Genomic DNA, 25,687 nt, shown 5'->3' with positions numbered 1-25,687 from the left:
ATATCCTTTGTGGCAAACGGAGTGCACTATTGGCACAGTAAGTGTTGATGTGTCCATTAAAATAATATTAAAAAAATTTATTTGGCTTTTAAAAAATGTCACATCAGCAATTTAATTTTTTTAAAAGCCACATTAGATAAATATATATATATATATATATATATATATTCTAACCTTCTTTTTTTAAAAAAAAAAAAGAAAAGAAATAGTTAAATTATTTTTTATTTTATTTTTTTTGGAAGAACATGAAAATCAGAACATGTGCTCTTCATTTTCTTCCCAACTAAACTTTCCCCAAAAAAAAAAAAAAAAAATTCTAGATTTTCTTTTCTTTTCTTGCATTTTCTTAGCAACCAAACCCATAAAATCACTCAGATTTACAAAATAAAAAGACATGCCCATAAAAATTTACAAAACACAAAGACATTCAACAAGATTTTCTTATGCTTTGAAACCAAATAGAAAACTCAAACCCAGATTTTTGGCCTCCCTGCACAACCCTGATTTTAAAATAGTATTTTCGTTTTATGTTTTTTCATATTTTAAAATATGTTATTTAAAACATAGTACCAAATACATTTTTTGCATTATGAGTACTTTAAATGTCTTTTCACAACATTTTTTAAATTATAGTTCTCACCTCATTTTGAACAAGAATACTTGCACACCACTACCAAACAGGCCCTAATACTCTTAGTGGGATAGGTGAATTATTGTTGCATATCACATGCTTTGTGGTTGCTTGTCAGAACATTATTGTATTTTTTTTTATCAAGTTTGTCATAACATTATTGTTCTGTATCACAGAAATTTATTAGATACTTAGGAGCATTGTTTTCTCCTCGCACATGAGGGTTGAGCCCACTCTGGGTATGTAATAACTTTCCGTGTATTACATGCAGTTGTACTTTGAGGAAAGCTTATTTTATTGGATTTTTTTTTTTTTTAATAAAAGTAGTTTTAGAAAAATAGAGTTGTAATTAAAATTAAAAAAAAAAAAAAAAAAAAAACTTGAACATGTTAGAAGGGAAATTTTATAGTAACCTACTTTTTTTTGGTATGATATTACTGTATCATGATTTTTGAGTGATGTTTGTGTTAGAATCTCATATCTTTTGATTTGTGTATGTGTATGTGTGTTTGTAAACAATAAAGAAGAAAAACCCTACTATCAAGATATCATATTAGGATGGTGCCAAAGTCATGATAAGTGGTATTAATTTCACATATGATAGTACGTACCTATATCATATTCGATGATTCCCTCTCTTTTTTACTAGTTATTTTCTTTTAATTTTATAGTCCGACAATAGCAACCAGACATCCTCCCTCTTGCCGTCACTGTTTATAAAGAAGAAAAACCCTGCTATCAGGATATCATATTAGGATGGTACCAAAGTCATGATGAGTGGTATTAATTTCACATATGACAGTACGTACCTATGTCATATTTGATGATTTCCTTTTCTTTTTTTTTACTAGTTTTTTCTTTTAATTTTATAGTTCGACAATAGCAACCAGACATCCTCCCTCTTGCCGTCACTGTTTTTGCCAACATGACCCTTGCTTGTTTCTATTTTCCACTTTTTACAGCCTTCCACCAGTGTTAGACATGCATATCTGTTTAGATGAACATATATGCTTATTCTTTCTAATTTTAACTCCTTTAAAATTGTTTCCACAAGCGGTTTGTTTTCCTATGTGTTTTGGTTTGATATAGGATATGTAACAAAGATACGCTAATTCATGAAATAATTTTGTGGTATGGGCCTGCAAGGAGAACTTGGCGATCTAAGGTGATCTGTGTGATTCCTTGTTCTTTTGCTTCTTAATCGCATATTATTTGAACTTTGTTGTGTTATGATTGTTGAACATATCTTCTTCTTTTACTAAGTGGGTGATCTTATGTAATAAGAGCACTAGTATCAGCAATTCTAAAAATTTTAACATTTGACACATCAAAATGTTACTTTATTTATTTTAACATACTATTTTGTAATATACTCTATATCACATCTTCTATTTTAACATTACATCACATTAAAATAATTTAAAACAAACCTTGTCCATATTAAAATTTTACCAAAACAAATATATTTTATTGTGGCCCCATTTGACAAAGAGAGAGGTAGAGAGGACTTGGGATGTGACATGGGAGAGAGAAATTGGAATAAAAAACACCAAAATATGTTTAGCACGTAAGATTTTAAGCCCGCGTACAGTTCCAAATATGAAATTGTATTGTTCACCAATGTTAAATATTTTAGCATTTAGAATATTTGATGTGAGAAGTTTTTTGGTGTTTGTATTTGGCATTTGACACACCTAATGCTAGTGCTCTAATTGATACTCCATGTTAATTTGTTTGGCAATTGTGCAAGGATTCAAACATTGTCTGTTCCTGTTATAATCATTGGCTTTTCATCTTACCTCAAGGTGAATCAAGGAGGCCATCGATAGACATAGTGTGAACAAGAAAGACTAAGAGGGTGCAAATTAAGTAATTAACCCGATTGCACGGGCACGACTCATCCTCTTCTCTAAACAATTTGTAACCCAGTCAATAGCTGCATTGGCTGTTGTTTTGATTACAGATACCTCCACTTGTTGTATTCTGATAAATTGATACCTAATATCTTTGATAATTAGGACTATTTCCAAAAAAGAAGAACCTTTCTTATGATTAAGAAAGCCTTGTTTGGAAACCAGCCTAGCTAGCTCCCCCCTTGAAGACCAAAGCTGCAATAGCTAGAGCTGAAACAGGCTGTAATTTTCACTACAACAAACTTTAGTTATTTCAACCCTCTTTTATTGAAGGTTTACTAAAATTTGTCGATACAATCTATAAATACAAATGTGGTAGGTAATATTACTAAATTTATTTCAAAGGTTATTTGGTCCCTTAAAATAAGTTAAAACACCCTTGAAATAAATGTGAAAAAAAAAAAAAAAAAAAAAAAAAGAGGCCAGTTTTGTATCAAAACTAGGGGTGTCCAGACCCAACCGTGACCCGCCAAATTGACCAACCCGCCTGATCTCCACCTGAGTTCAATCCGAACCGACGCTCCCGTCGGTCGGTTTCGGGTTTCCGCACCCAAGGCCTGACGTCGGTAGGTCGAGTGGCGAGTTTTCGTCTCCAAAACCCAAGCCACCTGACCCGACGAAGGTTATATACAAATCTGGCGAAATCACGCTTAAATCCGAGGAGATCCAGTGAGTTCTCAACCATATTTGGTGAGATTTAGACAGATCCCGCCATTCCTAGCAGATTTTAGCGATTTTGGTGCAGATTTCGGTGATTTTGATGCAGATATAATGAGTTTTTACATTTTTCGGTGATGATTTGCATATTTCGGGGATGATTTTGCAGCTCCAGCGACGACTCAATCTCCACCCGAACCCAAAACCGACCCGACCGGTTGACGCCGGCGGTCGGTTTCGGGTCACTCTTTTGTCCACCCGACGCCGGCAGGTTAGGTTTGGGCTAGGTCGAAAACTAACCTGTGGACACCCTTAATCAAAATGTTTACATTTTTCAGCCCACAACCCTTGATAAAATATGACAAATTTTTCAGCCTTTGAAAAAAGCCCACAACAAAATTTTTAGCCCTTGAAAAAAAAGCCCACAACAAAATTTAAAAAGGTAGCCCAGAACGTAACCAAGAAACACTCTTATCACAGTCATAGCACATGCTTATCACTCTCTCGCTGAAAGCTTGAAACTGAGAAAGCATGGAAATCTCATAGAGCTCGACGATCATGGAAATCTCATAGGTACGAATTGATCACGGTTTTGTGACTCTTCGTCTCTCTTGGCATTGTGTTCTCAGCTCCGATTATGTATGAATCACAAAGCCTAATTTCGTCTTTGATTTTTTGTTTTTTGGTTTACCCACACTTTTTCATCGATTTCCCCATGATTTTCGTTTCACATTTCTTAGAAAACTGAGCTCATCATCGATTTCCCTATTTCGATTTCTAATTGTTCAACTTTTGCGATTTCATTATTCGAGTTCAAATCATAATCTCTGTTTCCTTTACAGTTTTCAATATATGACATACCAAAGCTATTCACCCGTTGATTCTGAACATTGCTCAAGTGCAAGTCAAGCTTCATTGTATTCCTAGTGACCCATCCTTTAGCTAGATTTGGTGTAGCTTCTTAAGAAGTTCATCTAGTGTAAAAATCCAATGCTTACTTGAATAGCAGACACAAACTTCTTTGTGCAAGCCAGAAACTAATTTATAAACCTTTTTATAGCTACTTAAATTTATATTTAGGTTATCCAATGCCTTAGCAGGAAAAACGAAAAAAGTACTAATTTGTGAGCCAGGCTAATTTGCACATCTGAAATCCAACTGGTGGACTAGGGCCTTCACCAACTTTAATATCCTTATATTGCAAACCAGACTCTGTAGTTACGATGGGTACCTTCATTAAAGAGCAAGTCCTAAGTACCAAATCAACATTCAAAGAAGTCAACACTCTATATTTAATCAAACTAATTTCATGCTTAATCATGATCACAGGTAATCTAAACATATAAGAAAATGTTTAACCCACAACATAGTCGCTACAATAACGATAAATTTCTTCCTATGTATATACCCATATAATATTGATCTGCAGCAACTCTATGTACATTGATCATATGGACTATCATGAAGTCGATTGGATGTTTCTCACACTCAAGACTACACTACGAGTCTACGATTTTAATCTTTGGCATTATTGAGTATGATAGGAAAAAGATTAAGGTTATAGATAAATGAAAGTAGTCTATTCCAAATTATTTTAGTAGACCAAGAAGGCAACAAAGAACCCTCCATAATTTGTTAATTAATTGAGTGTCCTTCAGATTTTTCAGGATCCTATCCATGACTTTAGCAGATAATGTTGATAATATGGACATCATTCATATCAAGATAATAAGTTTAAGCGACATAATGCATAGTCAAACTTAATTTGGTACTTATAAAGAGTCCTGTGCAGTAAGTACTTGACCTAGTTGAGTAGATATCAGTAATGTAATAAGTTAGAGGTAAGATGCACATGCAGCATGAGAACTAAGTGCCAGTGAGTGAGACTTTGGCTTAGGTATCCTTCAGAATGACTGTCTAGTATAATACTGGAGAGTTGCAAGGAAATAAAAAGAGAGAAAAGTTGAGTACTAAACATTTTACAGAATAAGGGACAACACATCAAAATGGTTTTGAAGTGTGTATGTGTGTGAGAGAGAGAGAGAGAGAGAGAGTAATGCATTATTGGTTCGTAAATGTACATAAGAAACTTCATTCTAAATGGGGAAAAGGAAGGTTTAAATGGACATAAGAGCTTGAAAGTGTCATAGAATGAAACAAAACGAAAAAAAAAAAAAAAAATCAGATAATCTTAATTATAAGGCAGGTTTCAAATCCTTATTCATAGAAACACCACTCTGTGCCTGTCATCAGGACTTAAGACATGTAATAAGCATGTCAGAAATTGTGTTAATCACATATGGTAGGCATTTGGTGTTACATGCAAGAATTAATTATTTATGGTCAGATAAAATAACCTTAGATGATGTGACAACATATGGAAAAGACTATAAATGAAAGAAAAGCACATTTAAAGTTTGATTGGTAACAAAAAATCATATATTTCTGAAATATACCCAGAAAGGAATGCCTTAAGCATTGGTGTATGCTATATATATCCTCCACACTCATGGCATGGACCCCCAAGGGCTTTAGTCTTTATGGAAAAAATTAAAAGTCTAACCTACAGTAGTGTGAGCCATGTTTTCAACTTACTGTAATTACATTGCCATCTTCTAAGTTATAGTCCTTTTGAGAGACTTGCTAAAAAATGGTTAAATGCAACCTGCTTCATTTAGTGGGAAAGCATATTTTATACGACAGTATAGTAAGTGGTACTTGAACTTCTAAGAACAAAATATTTTGTGAAGTTGAGGGGGCCATGTAATCTCACCATACATTTTCAAGCCCTTTCTCACAAGTATCATCACATAGTCTTGGCTTCTGCTCTGGGGGCAAGCCAGCTCCCTTGGCATCAAATGAGTCTATAAAGAGGCCTGACAATCCAAAAACCAATCCCATAAGATCCCTACACTTAATTACATTGAACTCATCTCTCCATTCACTTGCCCTTGAAGCTTCAGCTTTAAGGTCCAAAGTTGAGCATCGCACAACTAGACCTTGAACCCTGTCACTGGAAATGCTTTGATGGTTGGCAAACAGACCTTTGCCAAAAGCAGAACCTGATACACAAGGAATCTCATTAACTACATAGAGTTTGGGAACAAAAAAGATAGTTGAAGTTGCAGTTAAAGGAAGAAATATTACTACTAAACAGTGACAAACAGTTACAAAAGTCAGACCTCAGTTATATTTTTGAACCCCACCTTATTGACAAGATCTGGTAGAATTTTATATCAGGTACATAATTTCACTCACATTCTATGATTCTAACCTTCAAAGAAATATATAGATACCAAGAAATGAATTATACATCACATAATAGGAATGCATTCTATGAATTTAAAGATAAGACAGATGAACGAAGTGCAAGAGAGGGGGAGTTCTTTTGATGATTGACAAAAATCATGTCAAGCATCTTAATTTCTTTATATGTTTTTGAACTGGTAATGGTAGCTTCTCCTTTTTATTAAGGAAAATACATCCATCTTCATGCTCTTTAGAAAGGAGCATAATCCAAAAGGAAGTCAATCTTATTGGAAAAGGCAAGAATCTGTTTTCAACAAATTATTTGATTTCTAGTGAGTTAAACATGGGTCAATGATTCCATTTTTATGGCCAAAATTTACATTGCATGACACAGCCCAACTACCTCAATTCAATGCATTTCCAGCAGTGATACAAGTAACCTTGTATCTGTCAGAAACAGAGGCCTATGAGAGGCAGCACATCTTTAGAATGATCATGAGGTTATCAGCTTCTATTTTTCTTATTTAATCAAAGTTACTGATTCCACTACTCTGTAAAGCATGATAAACCAAATTGAAATGTCATGTACAACAGAGAATTACAAAGGAATGATATAGTTTTCGCAGAAAATTCAAACATAACCTGAATGAATGACATAATGAGAATCATGAAACATAACTGAGCCCACACCCATATCTTAAATGGGTTAACTGGTGTCCTTATATTTTATACCAAGACCTCAATTGGAGTCCCCACAGGTATTATCTCCCCAACAGAATTAGCTACCTACTTGGAGTGGAGCTATAGAGTTCAGATGGTTATATATAAAATTTCCAAAATAGAAAAGTTAAGCATAGTAATCTGATTAATCTATCAAACATATGGACCTTCTAAGAAAGGGAATTCTATGGATAGAATGTGAAGTGGCTTAGAAAAAAACCATTAAACTCAAATTAAAACATAAAAAACAAAATTCCCACTTAGAATTCCACATTCTTTACAAGAAAACCAGACACATTTGTTAGGCAATAAGTATTTTTGTCATAAAAAGAAAACCCATCATTTTTGCCAAAACTGAAGCTGTGAAAGACAGGTTCCATTGCATTTTGGGTCAGAATCACATTCACAAACTTACTGAATTATGAGAAAAGCGAAATGAAAGAAAAGAAAAACACAGAGTTTATTGACTTCAGAATTATGACTAAACAAGTAAGGAAATTTGAGGGGAAAAGAAAAGTTACAGATAAAGTGAGAAAATTTTATTACCAAGTGGAAGAAGCAGAGAAGCCATGTCCTATGGCTATGAAGTGTGAAGTGAAGAGGTTGTAATGTTTGCGAACGGATAACGAAATCTTGTTGTGTCATGCTTGTGAGAGTATATATATTTCTTTGCCAGCGTGGCATCTCTCCATTGGTGTTGTATCTAGTAAACATTTTGTGCCTATGTGATCTTGCCACCTCGGCACTGATTTTTTAAAATTTTCTTTTTTTCCAGACTGTCTGAAAATGTAGAATATTCAATAACATCTCATTTGAAAGTAGATGTCTTTTTGTTATTAAAATTATTATAAATTCAATAATTACAAAAGAAATAATTAGAATTCAATAATTACAATTAAAAAAAAATATGGATTTAAACTCATCATGTTCTTTTTAGAAAAATCATGAAGTGCTAGGTGAGTTCTTGTTTAGCCTACCATGATTTATAACGATTATGTTGCAATTAAATGGGTTATTTAGAACATTTCCATCAGGTGTGCCAAATGCCAAATATTTAGCATTTGGCACACCAAACACAAAAAAAAAACTATTATGAGGTGTGTTAAATGCCAAAAAATTTTGACATTTGCTACAGTACAATCTCATCTTTTTTTTTTGGTTATCACCAAATAAATCATATCCAGGTGATTCTTGTAAAGCATACTGTCGCCATGTATGCCATTCCTGAACTTCTTAGAGCACCAGTTGAGGAGCAACTTGGATGTGAATATGTTTAAACATCTTTTGTAATGTCGCAATATCTTCCATGATCGGGACATTCTCCAAGCTAGTCAAGCGATGTGTTTGAATTAGCTTTACTCCGTGATTTGATACAATCTCATCTTTTGAACGGTACGGAAAGAAATGTCATTTGGTTTTTATTATTTTTTATTCATCTTTCTCTCTCATCTTAAATAAAATGTCTCTTCTTATCTTTACTTTGAGTCACACATTCACTACTTCACCCTCTCCATTCTTATAGACTCCTTTGTTCTCCCCTCTTCCCTTTTGCTCTCTTCTCTTCCCATTCATGAGCCATTACCAATTTCCCCTCTACTATCTCACAAATTCCATCATCACTAATCTATAAAATCTCTTTCACTTTTTTTTTGTTTTTTTGCTCTCTCCTCTCTGTTCTATCTCATGCACCAAAGCTACTTCGTTTAGTTTAGTTACAGCTTTTTTTTTCTTTTTTTTTTTTTTTTTTAAATTTTAAATGATAGGCAATGGATTTTGCTTTGGTTGTGGTGTTCTGATGTGGTGGGTTGGATTTTGGGTGTTTATGTGGTGTTCTGATGTGGTGGTTTTGGTGTCTTTGATGGTGAGTTTTGGGGTGATGGATGGCAGTGGGGTGGGATGTGGGGCCTTAATGGGTGCTAGTAGTGGGGGTGGGCTGTAGGTTGTGGTGGGGGTGGTGGGTTTTTTTTATTTTGTATTTTTATATATTGTTGGTTTTTTTAATGTATAAAATTGAAGAATAAAAAATGTAATGTATTGTGAATTGTAAAATGGTGTATTAAAATAATAAAGTAGTATTTTTAATGTGTCGAAATGACATTTTTATAGAACACGTGATGAGAATGCTCTTATAGAAAAACTAGTCTCCCAAAACCATTAAATGAAAATAAAAATTTGGCCAAACCCCCTCAAAATGAAAATATAAAAAGAAAAAAAATAGCCTTCCATTTTGAGACCATTGATAGGGGAAAATTTGTTGCACACATTGTCGAAAACAACTGAAAACATGATTTTAAGCTACAATTTTAAGTTTAAAATCACGTTTTCAGTTATTTTCAACGGTATGTATTTAGTATGTATAGTATACATTGCCTTTCGATTATAAGTATAAAGCTGTATTTGTGATTTGAGAAAAAGTTAGCCTATCTTATTTTTGCTCTTAAAGTGGGACTCATTGCACCATTAAGTGGGTCTCATTGCTCCAAAAGTTAATTTTTAGAGTATTTTTTACATATTTTCAATTTCAGTAAAATAAACAATTTCCAAATGGACCCTAATAATAACCACACTGCGATTCCTACATCCAAACAAGAAATATATCAGTCCATTCTATTCCTAATTGCTCCTTTCTCTTCTCCCAAACAGGCTAAAGACTCCCCAAAAAAAGAAAAAAAAAATTTTTTTTTCTTTGTTTTTACTAGCTTTGCAGCTGGGTGCCATTCTATTCGTTCTCTCAGTCAGACCCTCCAAATTAAGCTTGGTGCGTTCTCTACTCCCCCAAAATACCAAAACTTTCTTCCTTCTCCTCTATTTTGGTAGCTCAGAAAACGCAGGAAACTCCGAGTTTTTATATTCTTTCAAAAATTTTAATTTCTCAGCTTCTTCTTTTCTTTTCTTTCTACCAAAACCCATTAAAAATAAAAATAAAAACTCCTATTTTTTTGCGTGTAATCCCTAAATTTTGAACTTTTGAGTCTTTGGGTATTAGGGTTTTGCTGACCCTTTATAGGGTTTTAATCAATTTTATTTTATGATATATGTATTTTTTTATATTTGGGTTTTGCTTTTAGTTTGGTTTTAAGTGCTTTGTGGTTGAAAAATCCTGGTGCCTATTGTAGAGGGTTTCAAACTGTTATAAGTGTGATTTCTGATTCTTTCTTTCTTTCTTTCTTTTTTTCTCTGTATATTTTGTATAGGTTTGGATTTGGTGTAGTTGCAAGTGAGTGACAATGGTGGAGTTTCTTTTTGAAGACATTTTCAGAATCGAGCGACTAAACCCAGATGGCAAAAAGTTTGATAAAGGTATATAAGTGTTTGGGTTCTCATTTTTTTTTTCTTTCTTTTACTTTACATTGTAAAATTCATTTTGGTTTCATTTTGTAAATGTGGCATGTACAAGTATCTTATGTAGCCTAGTTAATTGCAAGTTGAATAAGCTTAAAGCTATGACCTTTTTACTTTGTTATATTTTTGCCACAATACGCTGTTGGTCCCTAAAGTTTAAACCATAGGCGATTTTAGTCCTTGAAGTTTAAAGTGATAGCTTTTAGTCCCTAACAAACTTAAAGTGATGTCTTTTAATCCTTACGGAGTGATGATGAGTCAGTTTTTTAGTTTAGCAACATTATTTGATGTACTAAAAGTGATCACTTTATACTTCAGGCGACTAAAATTGCTCATGGGCTAAACTTTAGGGGATCAACAGTGAATTTAAGCCTTATATTTTTAAATGGTGTTATGTAATACTACTGTAGGGGTGTTGCAAGGATTGAAGTAGGACCTCTTGTAGAAATATCTACTATGAAAGTTTATAGTGGGTATCTGAAATGGGGGAGTAGTTGTTCATGAGCCATATAAGCAACACGAGTCAAAGCAAGTTTTATGTGGGGATGAGATCACACAGAGGAAGGAACAAAGAGTGCCTTTAAGGAATAAAAGGCATGCAATGATAATACAAAAGCAAAAGCAGTGGTGTTATAGGAGGTTATTAGAAAAAATTCTTTCCTCTTCTATTGCTTCTCTTTCTCATAGTGTGTTGAAAAGTATAATGAAGTCTGCAGAGTTGGTCTTTAAAAATCGTCGTAAAACTTCTTAATATATTAGCAGAACTGTCTGGGTTTTCAACTAGTTGAATGTTGCCAACAGTAGGTAACCTTTTCTTTTCCTCCTTAAATAAGTACTATACCTATATATTTTAATAAGTCTGTGCATCATGAATGAACATTTATTGCCCCCATTGTTAGCTGTGTGAATTATGTTTTGGCTATATATCAGCTGAAATGATAAGGCAGCCTCATTTTATTATCAAAAAGCATTGCCTCATGTCCCCAAAGGAAGGTGTTTGGGGTGGTTGGTGTTCTAGCCCTTCCTCTAGTCCTTATGGTGTTAGTTTGTGGAAAAATATTAGCAGGGGGTGGCACTCTTTATCTCGGTTTATTATGTATGAGATTGGTGATGGTTCAAAAGTGCAGTTTTGGCTAGATCGTTGGTGTGGGACTTCCTCTCTCGCTGTCCGCTATCCCGATTTATATAGGATTAGCTGTAGCAAAGAGGCAAGTGTGGCGGATCTTATGAGATTCTCCAATGGAGTCCTTCATTGGGAGATTCAGTTTTGTAGGGAGGTGCATAATCGTGAATTGGAAGCTTTCAGGTGCTTCATCAACTCCATTTATAGCACTCCTGTAAGGGGAATCGAGGAGGATAAGAGATTTTGGCTGCCTTGTAAGAGTAAGGGGTTCACGGTTAGTTCTTACTACCATCTTCTTGTTGGCCATAGTGAGCATTTTTTCCCTTGGAAAAGTATTTGGAAGCAGAAGATCCCCTCTAGAGTGGCTTTTTTTGTCTGGACCGCAGCCTTGGGGAAATGTTTGACTATTGACAATCTTAGGAAAAGAAAGGTTTGTATTTTGGATTGGTGTTATATGTGCAAGCGTAGTAGTGAAAGTGTTGACCATCTTTTCCTTCATTGCCCGGTTGCTTCGGAGTTATGAGATATGGTTTTTGGTTTATTTGGAGTTTGTTGGATCATGCCCTCGTCTGTTGTTGGTCTCTTAGCTTGCTGGCAAGGTCACTTTGGTCGCCTCCGCAATGGAGTTATTTGGAAGGTCATTCCTCTTTGTTTGATGTGGTGTATTTGGAAGGAGAGGAATAGTAGATGCTTTGAAGACTCTGAGCGTGCTATGCCTGACCTCAAGCTTCTTTTCTTCCGAACCTTACTTGATTGGTTCTCTGTGTGGTGAAACCATCCTTTTTCTATTTTGGATTTACTTGACTTTTGTAATTTTCGTTCTTGACTTGCTCCCCCTTGTATACTTCCTGTGTGCTTGGGTGTATCTCTTTTTTTATCAATGAATTCTTATTACTTATCAAAAAAAAAAAAAGCATTGCCTCATGTCATTCTAAGAGTTTGAAATACCATAATACTATGAGCTTTTTATGTGACCATCCAATGCTATTTGATTCCCTTATGAGCCTTGTGTTTAAGTAGAACTTGTGAACTTAGAGAATATGGGGGCTTGGAAGGATTATAGTTTTTTTTTTTTTTTTTTTAAGTAAAATTGTCAGGAACTGCAGGCTTATGGCTGCATTATGCACTGTGATACGCAGTACTATTTCCTAATTGAAATGCAAAATAATCATCGAACTGTAACTACAGTCTGTGTAGAAACCAACATTAGAATGTGATTGAAATTTTTTACAAATGCTATGCTTGTTTATCAATTTTTTTTCTTCATATATCAGTTAAGTAGAATACTAGAATGCCTTCAAGTGGACCTGTTGTTGTAGGACAAAAAGGGAACCTAGTCAAATCCACCCTGGCTCTGGCAGCTTTGGTCAGCTTGGATTTTAAGGAACTAGACTTAGGGGTTGATGCAAAAAAGGCTGGAAAATAGTAAGTTATATAGGGTTTCTAATGATGAAAAGGAATAGTAGGATTTGGGGATGAAACAAAGAAGAAAATCTAAGGTCTGGGTGGTTGTTCCAGTGCTGTGAAGAGCAATTGAGCTGTTTTGGGTTCTTTGAGGCTTTTATATGTATGAGTGGTTGAGGATCTTAAAGGTAAAAAATCAATGCGTGTGTGAGCCAGGTTTCAACTTTCAAGTTTTTGGAAATTTAAGGATGGAAAAGAAAGGAATAAACTTGTAGGCATCACACCTCAGAGAAGGTTGTATCATACAAATCTTCATAGGTTCTGAAAATTTAGGAAGAGAAAGTATATCCGTATAAATAGAGGACTAATAACCAACCCTAATAGGACTTGGATTCCCTGGGCTTTGTTGATGAAGGCCAAACTAAATAACTAAACTCACAAACAAAAAACAATAAAATAATCAAACCCCAAAATAAGATCTAATGGATCAATGGTGCAACCCATTTCCAGAAACTAGAAAATTACAAAATTGACCCTAACAGTTACAAATGAATAAAAGAAAAGAAAAATGAAATTGGCTTCTCGCCACCTGCGACACCTGTCCTTAAATCCTCCATTATTAGCTTAACAGTGATCCTAAAAATGCACTGGCTGTATGATGGTAATGTGTTTCTATTAAGGGCTGGAGAACTAAGTTTCCCTTTGTTGTTACTATGGTTTAGTTTGCAATTATATAGAAGTTTCCGTGGAAGTCATTCTTAATATTCTTTATATCCTTTGTGTTTGGGGTGGTGCCCTTTGAATGGTAAAGTGTTGTATAGGTTTTTCAGTAAAGTTATGTTTTATACTTAATGGTTTTTGCAGGCTGATTTATGCTAGACTCTACATTAGATAGGAATGTACTATGTTTAGTTGACCGAGAAAGATTCATCATGATTAGATATCTGTTTGTATTTTTTAGATTACATGTCTTGTAGGCATTTTATGTTCACAATTTCATCCAATGTGTCTCTGTAGTTATTCAGGTTGAAGCAAAAAGTGAGAAGTTTGACATGTTCATGCACCTAGATGTGATGGTTACAAAGGATTTTGAAGTGAAGGAAGGTGATAAGTTTGCTATGGTAATAGCTCCAACACTAAATCTGGATGGAACTCCTAACACTGGCTGTTATACTCCGGTAATTGTAATACTTGTGTAGTATGCATTAGTTTATTATCCTCAACTTGTTTATGCTTTTAAAAATAAAAAAATAAAAAAATTATTTTAACTATTGGTAGCAGAATGTTGTGACAATTTTGAGTCGTAATATAGGGGGTTTACATTTGGTGTTTGACGAATATGAGTTTTACATACGTCTGGAAGTCCCTGTGTGTGAGTGTGCAGGGTTAAATAGGGTTGAAGCAGTTTTAATTTGAGTCATTAGCTTTAGAATACAGGTGTTTTTATGGTAGAAGTGTAGATTAAAGTAGTCCTGCCCAGAACTTAAGTTGTGGGTTATTTACGGCACCTTCTCAATTAAGCCTCCTTGTGTCACAACTATTCACACGCATTTATTCTTGTTTCGAGTTTTTCATTTGGGTGTTTATTAGGTGAGTTATGTAGGATTCTATAATTATGTCTTGTTGCAGCTAAATGAAGTCAAACCTGGTTTAATTGAGAATTAGACTGTTTTTTACCTATCAAAAAAAGAGAATTATACTGTTTTTGTTTATTGGAGAAATAGTTGCCTTGCTTGTTTACCCTCTCTCTCTCTAAGTTCTTTCATGATAATTTGACTGTGAACTGGCCCTTAATTTCTCTGCATTTGGTCGCTTCTTGTGGGACATCAAAACAGTGTTGATAAACCTTATTCTACCAGTTTCGCATCACCTTGAACAATCAACTGCCCCCCACTTTATTGCAAGACAGTCCATTGACTAGGAATTTCATAGGCTCTCCTGCATTATGTAGCCTTTTGGGCTTTTCAACCCTAGCACCTCATTTTTGGCAGATTTTTTTTTTGGTTATATGTCTCTTTCTATAGCTGTTATAGTGACGGAATTGACAGCAGGTTCATCATGATGAATTGTTACATTGATTGATCTTCAACAGCTAGTAAACTTGGCTTCTATGGTGCCTGTGCATTTTTTGAGTTTCTCGTTTCTACCATTTCTTTATAAAGTTTTCATACAAATATTGATTGAGTTTTTTTTTTTTTTTTTGATTGTGAGTACAGGCACAACGAGATTGCAAGGCTCAATCCTAATACAAAATCACCGTCGGATTCTGCTCCAATGTTCAGGTCCTCTCCCACTGGTTTTTACTCTCTCTCTATCTCTGAGCTTATTAGTGCTCTATTTGGTTGCTGAGAAAAATGTGAGGGAAAAAAAAAGATTTATTTTGTGAGGAATTTCAGGTTTTATAGACTGATTTCAATTCTAGGAGCTGTTTGTTCTCTGACACATTTTGTGAATGATTCATAGCATAGTTCGTGTGTAAATTTAGGTGTTTGAAGCTCTATTGTGTTCCTTTTTGTTTGGTTGCTATGAAAATGTAATGGCAAAAAAGAGATTCTTAGGAGCTGTTTGATTTTGCATTTTTTATTTATGGCATAGATTTGTGGATTTTATTGGTTAATGTGAGAAATTTAACGATTAGAGGTTAGTGTGGAAATTGAGGTGTTAGTTTTGAATCTTTGTTGAGTTGGCTTTGTTTGGTTGGTGAGAAAATTTGAGGGATAAACGAGTAGTTCTAGGTTAGTTTGTGTGAAAATTTAGGTTTTAGTTGATTGAAACTCTATTGTGTTGCTTTATTGTTTGGTTATTGAGAAAATGTAATGGCAAAAAAGAGATTCTAGGTTATTTTGTTTTTTTTTTTTGATAAATAACGGAATTGTATTAAAAGAAGCCTAGGTACACCGGGGGTGAACATGGAAAACAGTACATCAAACACATAAATTACAAAGATCAAGCATTTCTAAAAAATTAGAACAAGGGAAAAGATTAAAGGAAGAACTCCACTCTAGCAAGGTATGAAGAAGAAGAGATTTAAGATCTAAAGTAGACTGCTCCTTCCCTTCAAAACATCTAGAGTTCCGCTCTCGCCAAATACACCATTGTGTGCCAAATACACCATAGGACACAATGAGGGACAGCCCTCCATAAATCAATGCTCCGATGCCCACCAAAGGAACCTTGCCAACTCAAAAATAAATCAGAGACCCCATGCAGCATAACCCATTGAAGACCAAAAAGAGTCCACACCATAGACCATAAATCATAAGCAATAGGACAATGAAGGAGAAGGTGATTCACCGATTCCCCACTCTTTTTACACATAAAGCACCAATCGACAACTGCGACACCCTTATACCATAAATTTTCAGTAGTCAAAATCTTACCTAATGAGGCAGTGCACGAGAAGAAAGCAACCCTAGGAGGGATCTTTGAACGCCACACAGGCTTCCAAGGGAAAGAAATGTCAAGAGTAGAGGAAAGGGAGAGATAGAACTCACTTTAAAATTCTTATTCCCTGTTGGTTTTCAACAAAGTTTGTCCTGACCTTCACCATTAAGGGGCAAAGAATTGATAAGATCTAAAAAAGTGTAGAAATGTTCAGATTCCCAATCTTGGGGAGCTCTAGAAAAAAGAAGATGCCAGTGAAGCCTCTGGTTAGGAAAGTGCATAACTTCTGCAATGGAAGACTCCTTATTACAACTAATATTATAGAGTTCCGGAAAAGCCTCCCGGAGAGTACAGCTTCCACACCACACATGATGCCAAAATTTAATTCTGCCAACGCCAACCTCGAACTGAATGGATTTTGAAAAGACTGGCCAGCCTTGTCTTATGGTTCTCCAAAGACTAACACCATGAGGATTGGAGACTTCTTTTGTACACCAACCTCCCCAATCATTCCCATATTTAGTCTCAATAACCTGCCTCCAGAGATGGGTTGACTCTCTTCCATATCCCCACAGCCATTTTCCCAACAAAGCTTGATTGAAGGCTCTCAAGTTTCAAATACCCAAACCGCCAGACTGCAAGGGAGAACAAACCTGGGCCTCGGAATTTAGGAGACTCATCTATCCCTCCCCATAGAAAATTCCTTTGAAGCCTCTCAATATGAATAGCAATATCCACTGGAATAGGGAAGAGAGATAGGAAATAAGTTGGCAAGCTTGAGAGAGTGCTTTTGATTAAGGTGATCTTACCACCTTTTGATAAGTATAATCGCTTCCAACTCGTTAATTTTCGTTCCATTCTTTCTAGGATAGAGTTCCAAATCACCCTGTCCTTGAATTTAGCGCCTAAAGGTAGTCCCAAGTAAGTCATTGGCAAATGTGACTGACTAAAACCCAGCAATGCAACAAGCTCCCCCATATTAGTCACCTCTCCAACTAGAACTAATACTGACTTAGCCAGGTTAATGTGCAACCTTGACACCGCCTCAAAGGAGGCTAAGATCTCCCTCAAATAATCAACCTGACTTGTGGAAGCATCACAGAAAATTAAAGTGTCATCCGCAAAGAGAAGATGGGTCACCATGAGGGGGGTATTAGACCTTGTACCAACAGTGAAACCCAAAATGTGACCAGCCAGAACCGCACCATCCAACAAATGGCTTAAAGCCTTCATAACAATAACAATAGGAGCGGGAAGAGAGGATCTCCTTGGCGTAGCCCCCTAAAGCCCCCAAAGAAATCCTTAGGGGAGCCATTTATCAAAGTTGAAAATCTCACTGTGGAGATACAGAATATAATCCACTTTCTCCATTTCTCAAAGAATCCACAACGCGGCAACATATACATAAGAAAATCCCAGCTGACATGATCAAAAACTTTCTACACATCTAACTTACATTAAACCCCAGGAATCCTTGCCTTGAGCCTACTATCCGAACACTCATTAGCAATTAAGACAGGATCTAGGATTTGCCCATCCAGAACAAAAGCCTTTTGAGACTCAGAGATAATTCCAGAAATCACCCTTCTCAGCCTATTAGCCAGCAACTTGGAAATGATTTTATAGATACTGCCCACTAGACTAATAGGCCTAAAGTCTCTCACATTGACAGCATCTACTTTCTTTGGAATGAGAGTGATGAAAGTTGCATCAAGGCTTTTCTCAAAGGCAGCTTGCGAATGAAGTTAGCAAGAACCTCCATAATTTCAAGTTTTAAAAAGTCCCAACAAGCTTTAAAGAAAGCCATTGAGAAACCATCTGGACCTGGAGATTTGTTGCCGTTACAACCTTGGATGACACCATATACCCCCTCTTCCTCAAAAGGCCTATCTAACAAGCAGCTTCCTCCTCAGAAATCATAGAGAAATCCACTTCATCTAGCACAAGTCCTTGGCCCTCATTTTCCGAGTACAATTGTTTGTAGAAATGAGAGATGCAAGCTGAAATTGAATTTGGATCCGAAGTCAAATCACCTTCCACCAAGAGATTGTCTATAGAATTAAATCTTCTGTGGGAGTTAGCAGTTCTATGAAGGAACTTAGTGTTTCTATCTCCCTCAAGGATCCAAAGGGCCCTAGATTTCTGCCTCCAACATATTTCAACCATAAGGGTTACCTTTTCAAGATCAATGCGAAGCCGCTCTTTTTCCAAAGTCTCATCAAATGATAGAGGACGACTATCTTCCAGCAAGTCAAGAACTTCAAGGTTCTTCCATAACTTGTTCAACTTATCCTCCACATTGCCAAATTCTTCAGCATTCCATTTCTTTAAATCTAGCTTCAAAGCTTTCAATTTGCTTGCAAACCGAAAGCTAGGGGAACCTTGAAAATGATAAGACTCCCACCAAGATCTCGCTTTCTCCACAAAACCCTTTGCCTTTAACCACATATTCTCAAAGCGAAAAGGGCGGCTGTCTCTGTGAAAATTTCCCCCTTCTAAAAGAACTGGAAAGTGATCTGAAAGTAATCTATGCAATCTTTTTTGACGAATATTAGGAAAGTGCTCTTCCAAATTAGAAGATAGAAGAAACCTGTCAAGCCTAGACCGCGAAGCCACTGCTCTAGAATTGGACCAAGTGAAAGTACCACCCTCCAATGGAAAATCAATAAGATTGTGATCAGAAATGAAATCTGAAAAATCAAGCATGGCTGAAGAGAAAGAGTCTGCACCAAGTCGCTCTGAAGGAAAACGATCTACATTAAAATCACCTCCAATGCACCAAGGCACATTCCACCAACTATGAATTCTAGCTAGCTCTTCCCAAAGCAAACGCCTGCCATGATCATAGTTTGGTCCATAAACACTAGTGAAAGCCCAAACAAAATGATCTACCACATTCTTAAATTTGCATGAGACAAAAACCCTTCCCACTGCTTCATCAATTTTTTCCACCAACCTTCTATCCCACATCACCAAAACACCCCCCGATGCACCTATAGAGCCCAAATAAAGCCAATCCAAATGTTGACAACCCCACAAGCTCCGAATCTCTCTCCTTGTTATCAATTCCATTTTTGTTTCCTGAAGACAAATAATGTCTGCACCCCAACCTCTGATCATATTCCGAATACGAAGCCTTTTTTCACAATCATTCAACCCCCTAACATTCTAGGAGATAATTTTCAGGTTCATTGAGGCACCACAGAATCCCGTTCCCCATTGGCATTACCTACCAAATCAGAATTATTCTCAAAGTTCCAAGAGTTAAGCAAACTATTCAACTCCCGACGCCCTTTAGAACTTGACTTAAGCTCTCTCTTCTGAGAGCATTCTACCTGCATTTTAGCTTTCTTCCTAGCCTCCAAAGCTAAAAAAATCCTAGTAATTTCCTCCTCGAAACCTTCCAAGGAAGTACCCACAGATTTCCTAAAGGCTTTAATACGTTTCTCAACCCAAGGAGATAATTGAGAGGAGGCAACTACCACTTCTTCAAGTGGAGCAACTGGGTTAGCCATGGCCAAAGGTTGCACAACCAGTGGTTCTTAAATATTTTCCCAGTTTACAAAACCCTCATCAGAGTCCCCCAACTCACAATCTAACCCAGAAACAACAGAAACATTATCCAAAGCACCAACACAATCATCCGCCCGACTAACAAGATGCCCTTCTTCCTTGAAAGTGTTGATGCCCTGACCCACAGCTCCCTCGAGATCGGAAGAATCCGACATGCTCCCAGGTGGGTGGTATAGAGAGAGAGGAATAGAAATCTGCCTCCCTCCATGAAGCTCTAAGACCCATTTCTCTGAATTACCCCAGGTGTGCTCCAAATCTTCAACGACATTCTTAATGGAGGGGTGAGGCTTAACAAGACAATCCTCAGCAATAATTAGCATTGGAGCAACAGGAGTGCTCGACTAAGAAATGCCGTTGGACAATGGTGGAGGATTAATGCCTGACACAGACCCAAATTCTAAAGAATCAGCCCATGGCAGAGAAGAGCTGCTGCAGATGGAGGTGGGGCTGTTCTTCACTGGTAGGGAGATAACGTTGCCGATTGCCAGTTGGGAAGAGGTGCCGTTAAAGATGGTGGTCGTTGATGGAGGAATGGGACTGTTCATCACTGGAGGGGAGATGACGATGTCGGACAACGGAAGGGAAGTGGCGTCTTTGATGATGGTTGGTGTTAGAGGCAAGTCGGTATCGTTACTGGTGGTGCTCCTTGGTGGGTTAGAAGTGCTGTTGGTGGTGATGATAGATGGAGGATGCATGGAGGGGGAGATGAGCTTCATCGGCAACGAGTTGGTGGTCTGATGAGAGTGGGTGGCTTTTGAATTAGAACTAAAAAGTTGCTGAGAGACGGTTTGGGCTTTAGGCTTTGGTTTGGGAGCCCAGTTTTGGGTGTGCTTGTTACGGCCCTTGAAAGTGTTGGGCCTCATTCCATGGCTATTTTGATTTGAGCCCACATCTTTAATAAAAGAAGAAACAATAGCCCACTGCCCCTCTTTCCCATGCTTCACACGTAAAGAGATCTCAAGAGTCAACAAATCTCTTTTGGCAATCACATCAATATTAGACAAAAAATCTGCCCCAAGTTGTGTCGTATCTATCCCAGAAAAACTGCTGCCATGGTCAAGGTATGGGTTTTTGGGAGTTGAAGAATTCAAATTTTGAAAGCCTGGAATTTTCTCCTTGCCTTTATTTGCTGCATCGCCGTGATTATGAGGTCTACCAACCACCGCCGCCGCATCAACCTTCGGTGCACTTTGTATTCTAGGAAACGATCCCTGACTAGTCAAGGAAGGTGGTTTCAAAATATTCCTTAGGTTTAGGCCAAAGCCGCGCCAGCCACTACCCAACCTTCCCTCAGGAATCACAATGCTACCCTTCCGTCAACCATGAAGAAGTTCAAAAACCATTAAAAATGTGCCATGGGCATTAGACCCCAATTGAAGGATGAAAACCAAGTCACCCTCTTTGATCGTTCTTGCAAAAAGACCAGGTGACCGCTTAGAAATTAATTCCTCCAAGTGGAGCAAAAAACGGTTTGCACTTTCCTTCCCCATAAAAACAGAGTGCATTGAGGTATGGCCTCTCTCAAAGATCCGTAATAAGAAATAAGAACCCCCTTCCTCAATGGAAAACTCAAACGTTTTGGATTCAATGAAGAAAAAAGAACCACCCATTGCGAATAGGAAGGAAGCAGCAACTACCAAACAAGGAAGAAAGCACGAAAAACGCATAGAAAAAAGCAAGAGGACAGAAAAATCTATGGCTAATTTGAGGTAGCCAGGCCTCAAACTCACTGTTTTATTGAGCAAGAATCACTCTGTTTTTTGTCACAAAAATAGAGGAAGAAAGGAAAAACCATAAAACCAGAGAGAGAGAGAGAGAGAGGTCCTTTGTAATATTCAAGCATACTTATTTTGTTTTGAAATTGAGGTTTACAAAGTAATCCAATTATCAATGCCAGTTGTCCTTCAAATTTCATATTTGTTGAGTTTTTGGTAATTCATGAATGTTTCAATAGTATAGACTTGTGAACTGGCTGAGGCCGTAGCTGAATGTTTCAATTCTTAGAGCTGTTCGTTTTTTGATCTTACATCTTGTGAATAAATTATAGCATAGATTTTTTGATAAGTGATTTGTAGCATAGATTTGTGGGTTTTATTGGGCAACGTGGGAAAAAGAACAATTAGAGTTTGTTTAGTGTGGAAATTGAGCTGTTAGGTTTGAATCTCTGTTTGTGTTGCTTTTTATTTGGTTAGTGAGAAAATGTGAGGTGAATCAAAATACCAATTTTGATAATTTTGAGTAAACAATTTTGTTAATTGTGTTTGGATGATTTGTAATGTAATAAACTATTAATATTAATAGCTATTCCATTGAGCTACTTAGTTGATTGTTTCTTTCATGGTAGATGACTTTTATGTTTGCCTCATATGGAGATTTGTACAGATAATTTTTTCTCTTACGTCAAAACAGAAATAAGAGTACAGAGGTTAGACCTTCCGAGAAGATTTGTTCGAGTACAACAGAGGTATTACATCTCCAGAGAACTATTCTTTTTTAACAATTCTTTACTTTGAAATTGGTAAATTCCAAATTGTTCCAAAAGTTTAAACGGATAGGAAATGAAAAATTTAATTACTTGACCATTATTTTCACACACTCCCTTACATGTGAACCATATTCTCTCTTGACCAAAATGCTAAATGCATTTTGGTTTTGATCTTTTGTTTAGTTTGTTATTTGTTACAGATTTGTGAAATGCAAATTCCTGTTGTATCCTTTGTAATTTATAATTGTTCATGTATTGTGGTAGATACCAATTTTGATAATTTTGAGTAAACAATTTTGTTAATTATGTTTGTGATGATTTGTAATGTAATAAACTATTAATATTAATAGCTATTCCATTGAGCTACTTAGTTGATTGTTCTTTCATGGTAGATAACTTTTATGTTTGCCTCATGTGGAGATTTGTACAAATAATTTGTTTTCTCTTACTTCAAAACAGAAATAAGAGTACAGAGGTTAGACCTTCCGGGAAGATTGGTTCGGGTACAACTGAGGTACTACATCTCCGGAGAACTATTCTTTTTTTACAATTCTTTACTTTGAAATTGATAAATTACAAATTATCCCAAAAGTTTAAACGGTTAGGAAATGGAAAATTTAATTACTTGACCATTATTTTCACTCTCCCTTACATGTGAACCATATTCTCTCTTGACCAAAATGCTAAATGCATTCTGGTTTTGATCTTTTGTTTAGTTTGTTATTTGTTACAGATTTGTGAAATGCAAATTCTTGTTGTATCCTCTGTAATTTATAATTGTTCATGTATTGTGGCAGATACCATTTTCCATGTTTTTGAGACAGCCAGGAAAAGACAACCTAGAAAGATTTTATGAGACCTTCCATGGATTCAATATTAGTGCTCAGGTAGGCGAGATTTTGAGCCTAATGCCTTTGTCCAATTTCACTTTAGATATTATATCACATTGACCTTTTCAAACAAAAGTTCAAGCAAACTGGCAACAAGAAATTAAAACTGGACTTGAAGAAAAGACCACCAACACTGAATAATTAATTAATCACATAACTTATAATACTCCTCACATTTATTTCAAACTCACCTACCGCGGGTAATTATTGGATACTCCCGAAATACCATAAATGCATATTCCTCTTACTCACATAATTGTGGGTCTCACTAATTAAATTCATGATAGAACTCACAATTCATGTGAGAGGGAGTACGTATTTATTGTACTCTAGGAGTATTCAATAATTTTCTACCTACAGCAAACCAAATTTTACTTCAAAGAAACATGTGAGATTCGGCCTTTCCACTTCTCTCTCTCTCTCTCTCTCTCTCTCTCTCTCTCTCTCCTGTAATAACAATTCACAAATGAGAAGATGACGATATGATAGAACTTCACAAGACACCGAGAAGTCGGTGTAGAGATGATACAATAATGGAAATAACGATTCAAGGAGGAGATGATATTGTTAATCTCTACAACGCATTAGCAATTGGTTGTACAACCACATTGAAAAGTTTGATCAATAAAGACCCACACATCCTTCATAAGATTTCTTTGACCACTTTTAGTGAAATCCCATTACACATATAAGCTTTGCTTGGCCACCTTGATTTCACTAAAACTCTTTTAACTCAAAATCCTCGCCTAGCTATTGAATTGGACTCCCACAAATGTTGTCCCCTTCATTTGGCTTCCTCTGAGGGCCACGTCGAGATTGTTCAAGAACTATTAACTATATATGAAGATGCATGCTTGTCTCATGATCAAAAATGGGAGAATTCCTCTCCACTATGCAGCAATGAGAGGACGAGTTGAAGTTGTGGAGAAGCTAATCGTTGCACAACCTGATGCAGTTCGGGTTGTACTTGACGGGAATGAGATTGTTTTACACTTGTGTGTTAAGTACAACTAATTAAAGACTTTGGACCTATTGGTGAAATCCTTGAGTGACGATGGGGATTTTCTCAATTTCAAAACCTCTGATGATGGCAACACTATCTTGCATTTAGGTGATGCAAAAACAAATTGAGGTAGCTTTTTATTTATTTCTTGAATATACATGCAAAAATCATTTTACCCCCACTCATGAGCACCTATAGGTCCATAACTGAATCACGTAAATTTGCATATTATGTATTTATTTGATTTTTTTTTTGTATTTTAAATATTTTTAGTATCTACAAAATTAATTATTTACTATTGGATAAGCCAATGTGTGCCAATTGTGATTAACTATCTTTGTTTGAATTTGTCAAATGTTTTGAGTATGTAAAATATTAATTAAAATTATGAAAATATTTATAACCTACTTTGATGATTTTTCAGTGAAAAATATATCCAAGAGTTGCAAGGATTTCGACTTTAAATTAGCTATAGTTAATTAATTTATGGTCTAATTATAGTGATATTAGCTTCCAATAACTTTATATAGTTAATTAGAGAAGAAATTTTTTTATGAATTTATAATTCTATTAATATTAGTCTTATAACTGAGATTTGGTTTCTATTTTTTTTTTTTTTTAAAGGAATTGACCTCCTAGTTTTTTCTTTGGTTTTTAAGATGATATTCCTCTTATATTTGATTCCAAAGGATATATAACAACTGGAAAATAACAGTGATATTAGTATTCATAAATTTTTAAAATTTATTGAAGTGGTAATTTCTGATTAAAATAATATCATTATCATATGTATTCACCATTGTAATTATTTTGATTTTGCCCCAATTCACAACAGGACCATCTCATCAATGAAAATCCTTTCGAATTGCTACACCTATTGAAAAAATAAAACAAATTAGTACATTACAAACACGCTTTTTTTTCTAAAGAAAGTAACAACTTGATCACGTGGCTTTGGAAGCTGAGTTCATTAAACAGAGAAAAAAAAATACAAAGTTTTAACTTTTAAGTACAAAACATCCTCCTTTAAATTAATAATAATAAAATACAAAACATCCTTAGGTAAAGGTGCACTTTCATATTTGGCATTTATCAAAACACACTTTTTAAAATATAATTCTTTTAAGTTTTCTATTTTTTAGATACAACCTTAAATATAAATAATAATAATAATAATAATAAATTTTCAAAATGAATGGGCATTAAGAGGTTTATTAACAAACGATAGTACATTATAAAATCATCTTTAACAAGACAATCTTAGTTTTTCCAGAATATATGCACAAAAGTATCATTCTTTTTAATAAAATTAT

At 35.6% G+C, this 25,687-nt stretch overlaps 1 protein-coding gene and 1 long non-coding RNA gene across 6 annotated transcripts; one reads left to right on the top strand and one right to left on the bottom strand.

Annotated features, from left to right (window-relative positions):
* Positions 1-4,050: 4,050 nt before the first annotated feature.
* On the bottom strand, positions 4,051-7,794 carry LOC126703337 (peptidyl-prolyl cis-trans isomerase FKBP16-3, chloroplastic-like). 5 transcript variants are annotated; one of them, XM_050402302.1, is made up of 4 exons: positions 7,717-7,785; positions 7,093-7,236; positions 5,975-6,263; positions 4,051-4,451 (listed from the first exon to the last, which is right to left on the bottom strand). In XM_050402302.1, exons 2-4 carry the CDS (start codon positions 7,142-7,144, stop codon positions 4,319-4,321), a joined length of 474 nt encoding a protein of 157 aa, XP_050258259.1. In that variant the 5' UTR covers positions 7,145-7,236; positions 7,717-7,785; the 3' UTR covers positions 4,051-4,318. The 5 variants fall into 5 exon arrangements, 3 of the variants coding, with proteins under 3 accessions (XP_050258259.1, XP_050258261.1, XP_050258260.1); XM_050402304.1 differs by having other exon boundaries at positions 4,051-4,432; positions 7,717-7,778; XM_050402303.1 differs by lacking the exon at positions 7,093-7,236 and having other exon boundaries at positions 7,717-7,794.
* Positions 7,795-10,441: 2,647 nt separating this feature from the next.
* LOC126702422 (uncharacterized) lies at positions 10,442-23,119 on the top strand. The gene is made up of 5 exons (XR_007647754.1): positions 10,442-10,470; positions 14,057-14,160; positions 15,256-15,321; positions 22,406-22,460; positions 22,941-23,119. It is a non-coding gene; the product is annotated as an uncharacterized LOC126702422 (long non-coding RNA).
* The last annotated feature ends 2,568 nt before the right edge of the window (positions 23,120-25,687 follow it).

Source organism: Quercus robur, chromosome 10, assembly GCF_932294415.1.
Source record: "Quercus robur chromosome 10, dhQueRobu3.1, whole genome shotgun sequence".
Classification (NCBI taxonomy): Eukaryota; Viridiplantae; Streptophyta; class Magnoliopsida; order Fagales; family Fagaceae; genus Quercus; species Quercus robur.
The sequence above is the reverse complement of the archived record's forward strand: the minus strand, read 5'-3'. Positions and strand labels throughout refer to the sequence as shown.

Bases quoted from the DNA above. Each gene is read 5' to 3' on its own strand.
- LOC126703337 (XM_050402302.1), bottom strand. From the start codon at position 7,144: ATGGGTGTGGGCTCAGTTATGTTTCATGATTCTCATTATGTCATTCAT. The intron at 6,264-7,092 runs GTTATGTTTGAA...CTTGTGTATCAG, and splicing joins TCATTATGTCATTCATTCAG to GTTCTGCTTTTGGCAAAGGT. The intron at 4,452-5,974 runs GTGAGATTACAT...TTTGGTACTTAG, and splicing joins AAAGGGCTTGAAAATGTATG to GACTTGCTCTTTAATGAAGG.